At 38.8% G+C, this 16,003-nt stretch overlaps 1 protein-coding gene across 1 annotated transcript in view; it reads left to right on the forward strand.

The window, feature by feature from the left end:
- HYDIN (HYDIN axonemal central pair apparatus protein) overlaps window positions 1-16,003 on the forward strand; it is a gene marked incomplete at both ends in the record, with an annotated part of 332,822 nt that overhangs the window by 27,267 nt on the left and 289,552 nt on the right. Inside the window, 2 exons of the mRNA XM_081274731.1 lie at window positions 5,176-5,375; window positions 15,461-15,585. Of these exons, the coding sequence (XP_081130857.1) occupies window positions 5,176-5,375; window positions 15,461-15,585 (325 nt within the window). The remainder of the gene's footprint in view (window positions 1-5,175; window positions 5,376-15,460; window positions 15,586-16,003) is intronic.

The raw sequence follows: 16,003 nt of genomic DNA on the forward strand, positions 1-16,003 counted from the left end.
TTTGCTATTATGAAATATAAAAACCTTGTCCCGAGGAGAATAGAAATGTTAACATATTTTATGTATTCTAGGTGTATAATAATCATAAACTATGTTGCCAGCATTTCAAATCAAAGTGTAGTTGTCATCAAATTTTCCACAGCCAATAATTCTTGTTGGCAAAAATAATGGTAGGGAGTCTGTTTCCTTCCTGGGTGGAATGAGCCCTCCCCGGTTCTGTTGGGATCTCCTTATAATCCCAGGGCCTAGCACAGTGCCCAACGCATAGGAAATACACAGTAAGTATTTGTTGAGTGAGATAAGTAAACAAAAAGTTATTCCCAATAAAATATAATGAAACTTCTTCAACTTGGAAGACGGCCTACAGATGATAAAAGCAAAGTATAGGAAAGGACTCATTTTCTTTTTGTGCTCTAAATGTTTTCAAAGTTAACTTTCCCGTCATTGCAACAGGAGAAAGACATCTAAGAAGTCTTCTCTAGGAAGGATGTTTCCATTTTCTTTCATGTCTCAATGAGTCGTCTCACTACTTTTTAGCTTTCTGGACTTGATAAATATTAATTGGATAATCAGGCTAATGAGGAATTCTCTTTATAAAGAACCCTTGATAGTTTTGTGCCCCAAAGAGGATATTATGGATGACTAATGTTCTTTGGCTCACTGTGTGCATTATTTGAGCTACCATCCAATAGTTGGCCCTCATAGAGCTTATGTTACCTAGTGAGTTGATAAATATATAATTAAATGTCAGTTAGTGACATGATAAATGATACTCTTTGATAAAATGAAGAGTATGATAAATAAAGCTCTTTCCCTGAAATAGGAGGGTCAGGGAAGACTTCTCTGTTGGAGTAGCATCTGGGCAGAAAAACTAACTTAAGCCATGCAAACATCTGAGGAAAGAGCTCTCTGGGAGAGGGAACAGCAAGTACAAAGGCCCTGTGGCAGAAACATGCTTGGCTACAGGCTCAGGGGGGTGCAAAATGACCAATGGGGCTGAAGCAGAGGAAGCCTCCAGGAAGAGGCAGAGGATAAGGTTGCAAAAGGTGAGATCATGAAGAGTTAGGGGTCATTCAGAGTGGGGGAGGAAGTCACTATAAAGCACTTAAAATATTTTTATTCTGAAAGATTTCACTGATATGTAAAAGTTGAGAGTATAGTGTGGTGGACCCAACCCTTCCCACTATCTGTGCACAATCAGTCTGGCTTTGTCCACCCTGCTCTTATCCTCAAAGGGTTTGGAACCCATACATCAGATTTTTTTCAATTGTAAATACTTCATTATTTGTCTCAAAATCATAAGGAACTTTTTAAAAGTTAACCACAATACCAAAATTATACCTAAAAAATGACCATAATTCCTTAATAACATCAAATATTCCATTAGTATTTAGGTTTCACCAATTGAGTCATAATTTTTTTTAAGTTGATTTGTTTAAATTGGGATGCAGGTCAGGTTTGCTAGTTGATCCTCAATCGATTGCTTGCAATCTTTTGACCCCTGTTGCCTATATACTGGTGGCCAGGTATAGAGCCTTGGTTAGATAACTGTTTAATTTTTTTTTTTTTTTTTTTGGTAAGAATCTTTCATAAGTGATGTGCTACTTCCTATTGTATCACATCAAGAGACACAAAATGTCTGTTATGTTTTGTTTTGTTAATGTTACAGTGAGGATCATTACTTAGATCATTGAAGTTTCAGTTCCTAATTCCATAATTGGTTTGCATTTACTGATTGGAATTCTTCTAAAAACAACAAAAACAAAACCTTCCCTCATCAAATTTTTAGCTGAAGTGGAGTTGGAGAATATTGTGCTAAGGGAAGTAAGCCAATCCCAAAAAACCAAAGGCTGAATGTTCTCTCTGATAAGTTGATGCTGGTCTATAAGGGGGAGGGGGGAGGCATGGAAAAATGGAGGAACAAAATGGAGGAACATGGAAAAATTGAGCAAAGGGGAGGGAGGGTAGGGCAGTGAGAGTAGGAAAGATGGTGGAATGAGACATCATTACCCTAGGTACAAGTATGACTGCACAAAGAGTTTGATGCTACATCGTATACAACCAGAGAAATGAAAAATTGTGATGCAATTGTTTACAATGAATCAAAATGCGTACTTCTGTCATATATACCTAATTTAAATAAATAAATGAGTTTCTGAATCTATAAGGAATAGAGACAAATAAAAATAAAAATTCAAAAAAGCTATACCATCAATGTTAGTTTTAAACTGATTGGGACTTCAGAAGTGATCCTTCTGTTTTGAGGGATGAATTTCAGATTGAGAAGATACCATATAATAATGACTTGTAACCAAATAACGAATGTAGAACATTTTCCAGGGACACGGCATGTGAAATCCACCAAGACCTGATCAGATCTGGGTCTGCCATGTTGCTATTCCTCTGTTGAGTTTCAAAGTAAAGGCAGAAAGAGGATGAGGGGGCTTAACACACTGGCCCTGACCTTCGCACACAGAGGCACTCACTGTAGTAGAAAACGCCATTTCCCTTTGCTGAAACCTTGAAAGAATTATTGCCACGTTTGCATCCTGTCATGGCGCTAATGTAAAATCATGACTCATTTTTTTTTTCACTTCTTGAAAAGTTGTATCTGCCATTTTCATATTCGATTTTTTTTTTTAAAGTTTGGAGGCTGGGCATGTTGGAAGGAAGACTACCAACAAAAAGTGATTTGGAAGTCTCATCTGGAGAGCATTGTCATATAGGATAACATGTTAAGATATAGAGTAATTGTGGCTAAGTCTCTCATAGTAGAGGGGAAAGAGCTCAGAATAAATATTTCTGGCTTTGAATGGTGGCCTGATTGCTCTGGATCTAAGTACAGTGGAAGGGAGTACATCGACTGAAGTAATTGCTTAGCTTGCAGGATGACAGAGCTGCCCAACTCATCACGTCTGAATTAATTCTAAACCAGCAAAGCAATATATAATAGTATATTACATAATTTAATACAGTCATAGTAAATGCACAACTTCAATATTGAAATGTGTTGTAAAGAATTTCTTAAAGAACTTTCTCCATATTCTCTTACGGATATGTGAATTGATTATGAAAAAAACAAATAATTCTGATCCAATTTCAAACATTGCTTATTTGGGAACTTGAAAAGATTTAAAAACATTCCCCTTAATATCTCAACCTGCTTCCTAAACCTTTTCCCACTGTCTTTCATTCCTTATGGAATGAGGAAGAAGATACATGGATATAGAATAAAATAAGACAAAATGCTTTGGGATTTCCTTGAATCCTGCCTTCCACAGCATCTTTTGTTTTTGTTTTTTTTTTTTTTGTTTTCTCTCAAAGCCTCAATTAATATTAAAGTTTCCACATGTGCCAGCTGCTCTCCAGTTTATAATTCCCCACAAAATCTTTGCTGGCTGCGGTTTGATCTCAGGAAAAAAAAAATGAAACAGTGCTTATCTCTTCGGGATTCTGTTGTAATCAGACTAGACTGTAGTGTTGAATTCCGTGGGGTTTTCTAAAATCAAATATCTTGGTGTAATTTGTACTTCCTTTTATTTGCATGCCATAAATTCCTGGCATTATCATTTAGAAACCAGAATCAATTGTAAAGCAAAGAGTCCAACAACTCAAATTTAATAAATTTCATGAGTCCTGTTCATTAATTTTTATTACTTGCTCCTACCATAGGGCTTTTATGTTTCCAGTTCCCATTGCCAGGAACACTCTGTTCCTGGGTCTCTCCAGGCTGGCTCCATCTCCTCTTCATGTCTCCGTGCAGAGGTTGCCTCCTGAGGGAGGTCGTCTTGGTTGTTCTAACCTAAAGCCCCTTCCCATAAGTCACTTGACCATGCGTTATTTTCCTCAGAGTCCCTTTTCTGAACTCATCTTGTCCTGTTATCCCAAGGTTTTAAATCCAGGCCACTGGAAGGACAAAGATGCCAGTATTGAGACCAGGAGGCTGTTCAAAAATGGTTTGGGCATGGAGAGAAGGTCAGAAGATAACCTTGAATGGCTTTGTGGAGCCTTTTGGGTGCTAGACAGAGGTTTCCTCTCTGGGCTGGTACAGTTGGGGTCAGCAGAATGGGCTGGATGTCAGCCTCCAATTCTGCCCCTCAGCAGGACATCTTTATGCACAGTTGCAGACAGAAGCATTAATCGGGGGGGGGGGGGCTTCAGTTTGAGACATGATATGTTCACAGCCAATGAGGTACCTCTGGGTAGCCGGGTATGAGTTTGAAGTCTGGGTTTGCAGAGAGAACATCATGTGTTAGGGTTACAGAGGCTTCACAGGAGACTTTTCTTTACGCATATTTATACATGGATTGCATTGGATATAATGTATCCTTTTTTCCCCCACTTGTTCATTGTCTCATCCATCTTCATGTAAGAGGAAGTGGGCTGTGACCATATGTGTTTCCTAATCAACTATATTCCTCAGCCTGGCAGAGTGGCTGGCACCAGGCACTTAATAAACACAATTAACAGAATAAATTAATTGGGAATACCACTGTTTCCTACTGTTCTGTGGCTTCATGAAGCTGAGTACATGGCAGGTCTGTATGTCCATCCATGTCACTTGTTTCCATTTCTACTCTTCTCCTAAAGCCCAAAGAGAGTTTCGATTTTGTTTGTCCAGGCTGAGTACATAGCTCAGTAGTACAGTAGTTGCCTAGTGTGCACAAAGCCCTGGGTTTAATTCCCAGCATCACAAAACAAACAAACCAGAAAACCCTCCACCAGTTAACACCATTTACACATGATTACTGAAAGGAAATTTAAGTTCAAAATGATTTTACATTTATTAAGATTGCCTTGCTGCCAAAACACACAACATGATTGGAAAACTGAAAATGAAGAAAAATAAACTCGATTTAGATAATATATTCCTTTCATGATGGACTTCTAAGCTTCTGGCCAATTCTTGAAGGGACTGTTAGTTTTCCTCTTACATTTAGTCTTGCTTATTGCTGAGGGTTCACTTTTAGCATTGCTATGTTGTCAACAAGCATTCTGTTTCTAGCTAGTAAGATGACATGAAGAGTTCAGTGTTTCTGTTGCATTTAGACCCAAGACTGGAAAAGATGGGTGCTTAGAGCCTCAGAGTTTTTGTTTGGAATGGTCGGCATCACCACTGTTTTTCTTGATCATGTTGGTTTTTCCACAAATGATGAATGTTCTCTTTCTTTGTAGGATTATTCCCATATGTTGACCTGTGTTACTGAAAGAGAGAAGTTTATCGTACCCATCAAAGCTAGAGGTGCACGGGCCATCCTGGATTTTCCCGATGAGCTGAATTTTTCCAATTGTCCTGTCAAATACAGCACTCAGAAGATTCTACTGGTACGAAACATTGGCAACAAGGACGCTGTGTTTCACATCGTAACTCATAGGTATGCATCCCTTTGGCTCTTGTTTCTGAGCATAACTAAAGCAGGTCAGCACAAGTAATTTGCTAGAATAACATTCGGGATGGAATGGCTTGTTATAATCTCCAACTGCAAAGCTGGGAAACCTCACTGATACAGATTAGACTTCCTCTTCATCCTACGAGGAACCTAAAATTCTTATTTTATATCCATTTCTAACCAAATCTCTCACCTATTGGTTATGAATTTATAAATAAGTTGTTTTGATAGAGAAGTTTTGTAATTGGCTGGATTGTTTCTATTGCTGTTGTAATAAACATCACAAACTTAAAGCAACACAAGATCATTATCTTACATTTCAATAGGGCATATCCCCCACTGGGTTAAAACTAAAATGTCAGCAGGGCTATGATCTTTTGGGAAGCATGGGAGAATCTATTTCCTTGCCTTTTCCAGCTTCTAGGGACTGTCCACCTTCCTCAGCTCATGGCCCTCAGTTGTCTCATCTGAAAAATAAGGGAAAGTATAGAGGCCTCATAACATAGGGCTATTATGAGGACAAAAGTGAGTTAATGAACATAAACTACTGATACATAGAAAGTACTAAATAATAAGTGTTTGCTCTTTATTTATTTTTCTTAAAATGAGCCAAAGCCATTTGGCAGGCAGAATAATAGTTTTCCAACTATGTCAGTGTCCTAATCTCCAGAACCTGTGAGTGTGTAATGTTACATGGTAAAGAGGGGTTAAGGTTACTAATCCGATGACCTTAGAATGGGGAGATTATACTGGATTTTCTGAGTGATCCCAAAGTAATCACAAGGTTTCTTAAAAACAGAACAAGGAAGAAGAGGATTTCAGAGGGATGAGATTTGAGAAGGATTCAGCCTGCTATTGCTGGCTTTGACGATGAGAATACTGTGGGATTGAGAGGGTGTATCAAGAGCACAGGGGTAGTAAGTGATGGACTTGAATAGAGTAACTATAGTGTAGACATCTTGGGACAATATAAAGGATGGTGAGGAAATCCCTAATGTAAAGGAACTCGCTTATAAGATGGGAAAGAACCATTTTTCTGGGGTATGAGAATGGTGACTGATTGGTGGGGCCTTAAAAGAGCAACCAGCTTGAGAAAACAGGAGGCAGGGCTCAAATTGTTTTCTTCATCTTAAAAAAAAAATAGTGTGGATATTGGTCTAGACTATGAGCGCATTTTCCAGAAGGCTCTTTTTTGGGGGAAGCCTTTGCTGCTTAAGGACACATTTCTCTAGAAAGGATTAGCATTTGCTTCTGTCTGGTTCCCAAAGGTGAGACCCTATAGTGGTCTTTTGGTAATTTCTTGCCTGAGAGTTTCCTGGACTGGTGGAGTATATTTGAACCTCAAACCTCCATAAGATGCAAAGTCCAAAGTTAAAAATATCCTAGATAAACTTTGTTTCTCTCACCCAAAAGCAAGATAGACATTTTTCTCCTTACTAATAGGAGGATGTTTTGTGGGTCTTCCTTTCCCAGGTTTATGCAAGGATTTGGTACCAGTCCTCTGACTTGACCATCTCAAAACCTTGTCTCCTGTTCCAGTAGGGCTGTTAAAAACCTAGGCTTTTATGCTTTGGAGAGCCCAGGGCTGACCTCGATTTAGCTTGGTGGCTCCCTGCTCCGATTCTTAGTTTCCTCCTTGTTTTGGAATACTGTGAGTTTTCTTTATTTTTTTGTGCATGTTCAGCTCTATATTTGTATTTTATTTTATCCAATCTTCCTATGTATTTTCTGGTAGAAGAGTTTTCAGGCTAGCCAGTCTGCACATTTAGGTAGTACTATTGCCATATTGCAGGTCGAGGGCATATCCTTTGGGAGGAAATTTGTATTTATTCTTCCAAGTATCCCAAGAGAATCACTGTCCCTGAATCATTTCATGTAAGATACATATTTCTGCCTGGTATTCCATTTCTCCTGTCATAAAAGCTATCTTTACTATTTCTTGTAAAATAAGTTTACTATGAATTCAGTTTATGTCTATCTGGAAAAAATCCTATTTTTTCCTTTATTTCTATAAGACATTTTCTCTTCTGTATAGAATTTTGGGCCAACATTTACATATACACATATTTCCCCAGTATTTTAAAGATGTCACTCAATTGTCATTTGGCTTACATTTTCCTAATGATAAGTCTATTGTCATTCTTACCTTTGTTCCTCCACATATAGTTATGTCTTTCCCTTGGGCTGTTTTCATGATTTTTGTCTTTATATTTGTTTTTAGCAGGGTGAATATGATGTATCTAGGTATAAATTTTGATTTTTTTTGGCTTGTTGTTTTAAGGATTTTGTTTTGCTTTGGTTTGGTTTTGCTTTAATCCTCTTGAGATTCTATGAATTTCCTGGATCTTTCATTATTTTTGGAAAATCTCATCCATTACCTCTTCAAATATTTCTTCTGCTTTATTGCATCTCACCTTTTCTTCCACATGGAGGCAAGTTCTGTCAGCCACAGGTAAAACCCACTGGTGAAACCATTTGTACATGTCCCATCTCCCTGGGAGAAGGGGGATTGCCTTTCTTTAGATTTCAGGCAGTTTGCTCTGAAATCTCAGCTCTCTGATAGGTTCAAGAAAAGTTGTGATTTTGTTGTTATGCCAGGTTTTTTTTTCATTGTTAGGACGAGAGAAACACTTTTCTCCTTTCTGCATCCTAAAAGGAGGCAAGACTCTCTGAACTACTTTAAATAAATCAAAGCCAAAGTTCTTTTGGAAATTAGTGTCTCCTGACATCATTCATTAACCTAGTAAAGCCTTTGCCATCTCATGATGTGAGCCTCATATATTTTGATTTAGAGAGAAGGAAGTGGATTGTTCAATTGGCTCACCATGACTTAGGAAGAACCCATCTTTTTTCATTAAACAAAACACAACTACCATGCAAAATACACATTAAAATTTTCCTATTACATTGATATTTTTATATATGAAAAAGATAATCTACCTAATTTGAAAGAAAAGTGCAGGAAATATATCTTCCCTAACTGCTTATCTGAATCTTAAAAATTATACATAGATGGGAATTTCTTGCCTATTAGATTCATGTAAATGTGAAGCAAAATTACATTTAATAATTTGCAGTTGCAAGAAGAGATATAAAACTATTCTATCCATCTGACAATGTAAATAATATTTTCTTTTTAAATGTTTTAAAAAATTTTAATTTGTTATATATGACAACAGAATGCATTACAATTCATATTACACATATAGAACACAATTTTTCATATCTCTGGTTGTACACAAAGTAGAGTCACATTCTTCATGTCTTTATACATGTACTTAGGATAATGATAACCATCAAATTCAATTGTCTTTCCTACCCCTATACTCCTTACCTTCCCCTCCCTCCCCTTTCCCCCTTTGCCCTATCTAGATTTCATTTAAACCTCCCCCCTACCCTGCATCATGTTATGAATCAGCATCCTTAACTCAGATAAATCATTCAGCATTTGGTTTTTGGGGATTGGCTAACTTCACTTAGCATTATATTTTTCCAGCTCCATCCATTTACCTGCAAATGCCATGATTTTATTCTCTTTTAATACTGAATAGTATTCCATTGTGTATATATACCACATTTTCTTTATCCATTCATCTATTGAAGGGCATCTAGGTTGGTTCCACAGTTTAGCTATTGTGAATTATGCTGCTATAAACATTGATGTGGCTGTGTCTCTGTAGTATGCTGTTGTTAAGTCCTTTGGGTGTAAACTGAGGAGTGGAATAGCTGGGTCAAATGGTGGTTTCATTCCCAGTTTTCCAAGGATCTTCCATACTGCTTTCCAGATTGGTTGCACCAATTTGCAGTCCCAACCAGCAATGTATGAGTGTGCCTTTTTTCCCACATCTTTGCCAACCTTTCTTGTTTGTATTCTTAATAGCTGCCATTCTGACTGGAGTGAGATGAAATCTTAGAGTAGTTTTGATTTGCATTTCTCTAATTGCTAGAGATGTTGAACATTTTTTCATATATTTGTTGATTGTATATTTTCTTCTGAAAAGTGTCTGTTCAGTTTCTTGGCCCATTTATTAATTGGATTATTTGGTTTTTTTGGTGTTAAGATTTTTGAGTTCTTTATATATTCTAAAGATTAGTGCTCTATCTGACATGTGTGTGGTAAGAATTTGTTCCCAATTAGTAGGCTCTCTATTCACCTCACTGATTATTTCTTTTGCTGAGAAGAAGCTTTTTAGTTTGAATCCATCCCATTTATTGATTCTTGACATTAATTCTTGTGTTTAGGAGTCATATTAAGGAAGTTGGGGCCTAATCTGACATGATGGAGATTTGGGCCTACTTTTTCTTCTAATAGATGCAGCGTCTCTGGTTTAATTCCTAGGTCCTTGATCGATCCACTTTGAGCTGAATTTTGTGCATGGTGACAGAGAAGGGTTTAATTTCACTTTGTTGCATATGGTCAATCATATTTTCTTAATATGGAAATAATTCTAATGTAAATTGGGGAACCAACTCAAGGACTAGCCAGAAACCATGAGGATATTCAACATTTCCATTTTACATGTGAAGGAAGGAAGGCAGGAGTACAGAAATGACCTACCCAAGTCTCTCCAGTAAACTAATCTCAAAACCTGGATTAGATCAAACATGGGTCAGTTCTGGGCTCATTTGTTCTCAGATCTATTTTTTGTCCTGTCCCTACTTTGCCCAGTATCATTGTGGGACTGAGTTAGCCTTCCACTACCTCCTGAGGCTGGGTGGATTCCAGCTGAGTTGGATCAGTGGGGGCACTGGAAGGAGATTGGAGAGAAGGAGGAAAGAAGGAAGGAAGGATCTAGGATATTCTTCCTCCTCCTCCTCCTCTTCCTCCTCTTCCTCCTCTTCCATCATTAGCAGAGTCCCCAGCAGCAGCTGCAACTTCTCTGTGTCTTAGATGCTGTCACACTGGCCATCCTAGGTTCCAAGTTCTTCCAGATAGCTCTAGTCCCCAGGATGTGATAATGCTTCATCCTTTCCTTTCATCTCCAACCTAGGGGTGAAAATGGCTCACTGCAGTTAACAGTCCAAGTGTTACTTCACCATCTTTTCTATACAGCTATGTCTCTCAATTAAATTGCCTCTTTGCAAATTTTTTTGTTTCCCTGCTTAGATTTTTCATGAAATGGTATTTTATGCTTTTTCCACAAAATGCATATTTTCCAACCATTTTGTTAGTTCTGTGAGCTGCCTCAAACCCTTCCAATCAATCCTTATTCTGAATTAGCCTCGGTTGTTTTTTGTTGTTTGCAACTGAAATCTCTGATAGCTACAATGAGGAAGAATGTGACTGAATTTGTGGTCAGATCATATTGAATCAGAATCTCTGGGAGATCCCCAAGTAATATTCTAAAAACTTCAGAGGTGATTCTGTTTCCTAGGGAGGGTTCTTGGATTAATGTGATTATTAATAGACTTGATAGAGCAGTGGTTGTAGTTTGGGAATTTGGAGTCAAAAGCTCAGTCTACTCTTAGTCCTATCTCTTTTAAGGTTGATATATGACTAGAAATTTATATATGTATACATATTCTTATTGAAATTATATTATTTTATGTATATGTTAAATATATATTATTTTGATACATATTCTTATATATATTGTTAATGAAATATTTAATTAATGATTAAGTTTATATGATGGTTAGTGGTTAGTTTTAAATAAATTGTAAAAAAGAAACTTTCTTTGTATATCTGTTACCCCCATTAGAATATGAGCTTCTCAAATGCAAGGATTGTATATCTTTTCTTTTGTATTCCCCAGCATCCAGCAAAGTGTCAAGAATAAATAAACGTTCAATAAATGTTTATAGGATTCCCATCCAACAATATGTCATAAGGGCAAAGTACAACTATAAACCTCTACAATAATTTAAAATAAAAAAGACACGTACTATAAAATGGGCATGATGTTTTTTACACTAATAAAAGGAGCTGCAGTGTTCTATAAAATATATAGAGAACATAAACAATTACCATTCAACTTTATTACATATTTGACCTAAAACTCTAGTAGGTCCCAGAATAACTTTGACTATTAAAGTAGGATTAATATTGGAAGGTAAGAGAAAGAGTGATTATTATGAATCAATTTTGAAGCCTAAAGCCTCAAGTTAGAAATTAAAGAAGAAAGGTTATCTGAAGAAAAATACTAATATTTAATATTTAATATAGTAGGACCAATATTTAGACTTCTGTTATAGTATTGAATCATTTGGATGGAATAGTTTCAGTTCTTAAGAATAGCTCATGATGGAACAAAACATGTTTCTTGTGACTCATGATTTTTCACAAAACTGAATTCTGTCCATAATTAGGTAGTTGGTATTAATGAAGGCTGATATCAAGACTAAACATTTTGATAGAGCCAGACTTATGCCCTTGAGGAACGATACTTTTGACTTCTTTGTAAGAGCCTTTTCTGATACTTGATATTTTCAAGCTGGTTCAGCTCGTCTCTAATAAAACGAAGTACAAAATCAAATTACAGACAGCGGTTAGGCACCAGAACGAAACACACTCCACCAATTAACACTGATTTATTGAGAAAGCTTAGGCAGCTCCAAGTGGCAAAGGCGATCCCAGGTGATTTCCTAACCACTGAAGAAGTGGAGTGTAATCTAAGCCTAACAATTAGCACGAAGGAAAGGATCCATTCCCGCCCTTCGGAATTTGGACTCCTGCAGGTCCTAGAGGTGTGATATCAAGTGTCACCTTCTCTGTGGAAAATTCACAGAGAATTTTGTGTTCTGCTATGTAATAATATCCAATTCACTTCAAATCTGCTCTTCTGCTACCAAGAAATATTTGAAAAGGAGGTATAATCACAGTGCAGAAAGAAAAGTCCTGGGAAGGAGTGGCAAAGAAAGAGGAAGGGACTGCCATGTTTTCCCCAAGCCAGGAAACTGGGCCTGCTCTCAGCTCTTCAGATTCTCACTGAGGCCAGAGGAAGGGCAGAACTTTGACAGTGGAAGACTCACGAGTTCCATGAAGCAGGGATTCTGGAGCTACTAAGAGTTTAGTCCTTTTCTGTTTCACCAAGATGTTATAAAAGTTAAAGAATGAATGAAAATATTTTTATTCCTCTTTAGGATTTGATTATAATGCAATTCAACAACCTCTCCTGAGAGGCTCCTGGGAGTAGACAACTGTGTGTGGGGTACAACGATGGCTTCCATGTTCGGGGTAGCTTGGGGCAGGGGGACCGATCTGAGTCAGCTTCCCTCCCAGCTCTCCCACCATCTGGCTGGGCAACCCTGGGCATGTTGCCTACCTTTTGGGGTCATCTATATTTTCATATCTGAAACACAAATACCAACACCTACTTTTTAAAGGTATTTTGGAGGATTACAAGAATTGACATATGTAAAATACACTCCAGAATGGAGTCTGTGCCCATGGATCTACTCTCCTTCAGAGAATGTTTCTTTAAACTTCTTTCTGTGTTAGTTTCTTTCTTTCTTTTTTCTTTTTTTTTTTTTTTTATTGTTGGTTGTTCAAAACATTACATAGTTCTTGATATATCATATTTCACACTTTGATTCAAGTGGGTTATGAACTCCCATTTTTACCCCGTATACAGATTGCAGAGTCACATCATATCTTTAACTAATTAATTTATTTTTATGTGGTGCTGAGGATCGAACCCAGGGCCTTGCCCGTGCTAGGTGAGTGCTCTAGGGCTGAGCCACAACCCCAGCCCTCTGTGTTAGTTTCTAACTTTACTTTCCATACCTGCTTCTTGCAATGGCTAGAAACTATTGACAGAAGAGGAGAGAAAACCCAAATTCCATGGGAAGGAACTCTATTGTGTGTACCACACCAGGAGCTTTGCATAAGCAGGGTTCTGTTGAAAAGGGGACTGAGTGTGGAATGTGGTCGGCCACTTTGGAAGGAGGATGGCACCAGGGAAGGGCTGGGTGTTCTGATACGACCCTAGCGGTTCTGTATTGTTACAAGGGGCACAATCTACTTGGAAGGCAAAACAGGTGTAGTGCTGAGGGAGCTTGTGGACGAAGAGACCATGGTTTCCCACTCACCCCACCTGGGAATGTAACAGGTGCAAGGGATATTTGGGCCGAGGTATGTGTTATCAGAATGTGAAACCTGGTTGGGAGCAGATTGTGTTGGACCGTGGATGCCTAGGATTTGAACTTTATTACACTGACCGTGAGGACTACTGAAGGTGTTTGAACACATTGATGTGTTGTGGGTATGTTTTACAGTGTCTCTGGAGCTGTGGGAAGGACGGAGGGGAGAACGATAACAAGCTTGAACTTGTCTTAACACCCAAACTCATCCTCAGGTTTATCTTCCAGCACCTCAGAACTGCCAGTGAGGGAGATAAAAACAGCAATAACAAACATAATAATAAGCCCTTACACAGCATCTCCTACGTGCCAGCCACTATTCCAAGCACTTTACCTGTCCTGATCCCTTTAGTCTGCAATATAACTCTATGAAGTAGGTGCATCATGGCCCTTGCTCTGTAGATAAGGAAACTGAAGGTCATGGCAGAGCAGGGTTGTGGACTCACTGCATGGGGACTTGCTCCAACCTGGCCTCTGGAACCTCCACTCCAAGAGGCCTCTATGGCAAGGCCTGGTGCTTGCAGGAGAATAGGTACAAGGAATATAGGGAGGACAGAAAAAAGAAGGGGGATGTCAAGAAGTGAAAGGAAAGGACATCAGAGTAGAGAGCACCAGAGGAAATTAAAAACTGCCCCTGAGGCACCAGTGCCCAGAGGCTCCAGGGGTCCCGCAAGAAGAATCTCAGGTACCACCCAGCCTTAGTCTGGCCAGAAGCTCTGTACCCTCATAGCAGAAAGCTTAGGCTTTCTGGAACTGAGTTCATTATCTAAAGCAAATATTTAAGGAATGATGACTCTGAGAACTGTTGTGATCGAAGTGAATAATCAGAAACAGCTTTGCCTGCCAGATAGATTGTACAACACATTACTTTGAAAAACTAGCAATTTAAAGAAGTGAAATGGACCGTGAAAATAATTAAATGGCCCGAGTTTCCTATTTAGAAGGAAGAACTCCGTAAGTTATTTAAGGTACTTCATGATCAGATCCAGCTTCTCTTTTGATACTACCTTCCAGAACAATTTGGCAAAATCGTTTGCTCTTCCCCAAACCACACTCACTCCCCACAATGCACCCCCATATTCTATTATGAAAGCATAGACCTTATCCTGCTTGTCTTTCCAAATGCACTCTCTGCCTTCCTGCTGCCTCTTCTCATCCAGGAAGCTGACCTCTGTGCCTGGGTCAACAGGCCCAAGTGCCTTCTGGCTTCTGGATGGCCTCAGCCAAGGACAGTCCCCACAGGCACTTGGGCAGGCTGTTTTTTACCCCACTGTGTTCACTGTGGGCCCTCCTGGGCTGGCCATCTCCTTTGACTAAGGTTCCTTGTCCCTCACAAGGGGGCTTATCTTAAGGACTCTCATGTGGGTTTCAAAATCATTCCTTCCCCATGGTTCTTTGGGCCTAGAGATGGTGACAGCTCAACTGCTACTAACCCTGGGCTATTGCATCATTTCTGGTAGTTCCCTATACTCCTCCAAAGAAAATAGATCTTTGTTAAACTGTCTTTGGAATTTCTTATACCATCACTTCCCTTTTGGGTCTATTTTTCTACTATGGTACCCTCTATCCACAGGACTTCATGAAATTTGATGTTTTACCCCTTGGAAGCCACAGCTTTGCATACACATTTTAAGTCTGTCCCTTAATGAAATCTCAGTGCCTGGAGGACACAGACTGGACTTTATTTGTTTGCTGTCACCCTAACTCAGTGCAAGAGCCCAGCAGGAATACTCAATGAATGTTAAAAGAAGGGCTGAACGGCAAGGACACAAACAAGAATATTATCCCATCATTTAAGTTTCTCTTATGTTTGCTGATCTGTTACTGTTATTTTAACATTAAAGCTGAAGTTCTTTCACATTAGGGAGAAGGGCACACTTTCATACTGGACCCTGAAGCTGCTGTGTCCCACCTGACGTGCTTCTCCTCTCCTCCTCTCACACGGGTTCGAAGTGTGCTCTGATGCTGTATCTCCATACCTGTTGCAGGCCTTTCTCTGTGAAGCCCACGGATGGAATTCTTAACGTGGGGGAGTCCACGCAACTGGAAGTAGAGTTTGAGCCGCAGACCATTGGCAATCACAGTGGGAGGCTTGTCGTGTGTTATGACACAGGTACGGGCTATTCTCCATTTAGAATTCAACACATTAAGAAAGGTCAGGTGGGAGACGTAATGAAGATCAACCAGAAACTGTGTTTGACTGTATCAGAGTAAGCTAAGATCCACGAGGTAAAGAACAGAAGAACAAATGCTTTCGTTGGAAAAGATGTTGAGCCAGATATAAATCTCATCTATTCCCCAGTGCTTGAAAGCCTGAGGAATGCTGTGCTCAGGAAAAGAAATTAGACCCAAAGTTATACAGGTGGGTGAGGCTAGATCCATGTGAATGAAAACTTGAAGTAATGGATACCCCATGGGTTTTCCATTTGACTTACTGTTGTATTTGTCTAACATTTTAAAAATATATGTCCAAGCTCAAAACGTTTTGTATGTGCCCACTAGTCACCTATGTAAGATCCAGTTACTTCAGT

The sequence above is a fragment of the Spermophilus citellus genome, assembly GCF_964194105.1.
Source record: "Spermophilus citellus genome assembly, chromosome: 18".
Classification (NCBI taxonomy): Eukaryota; Metazoa; Chordata; class Mammalia; order Rodentia; family Sciuridae; genus Spermophilus; species Spermophilus citellus.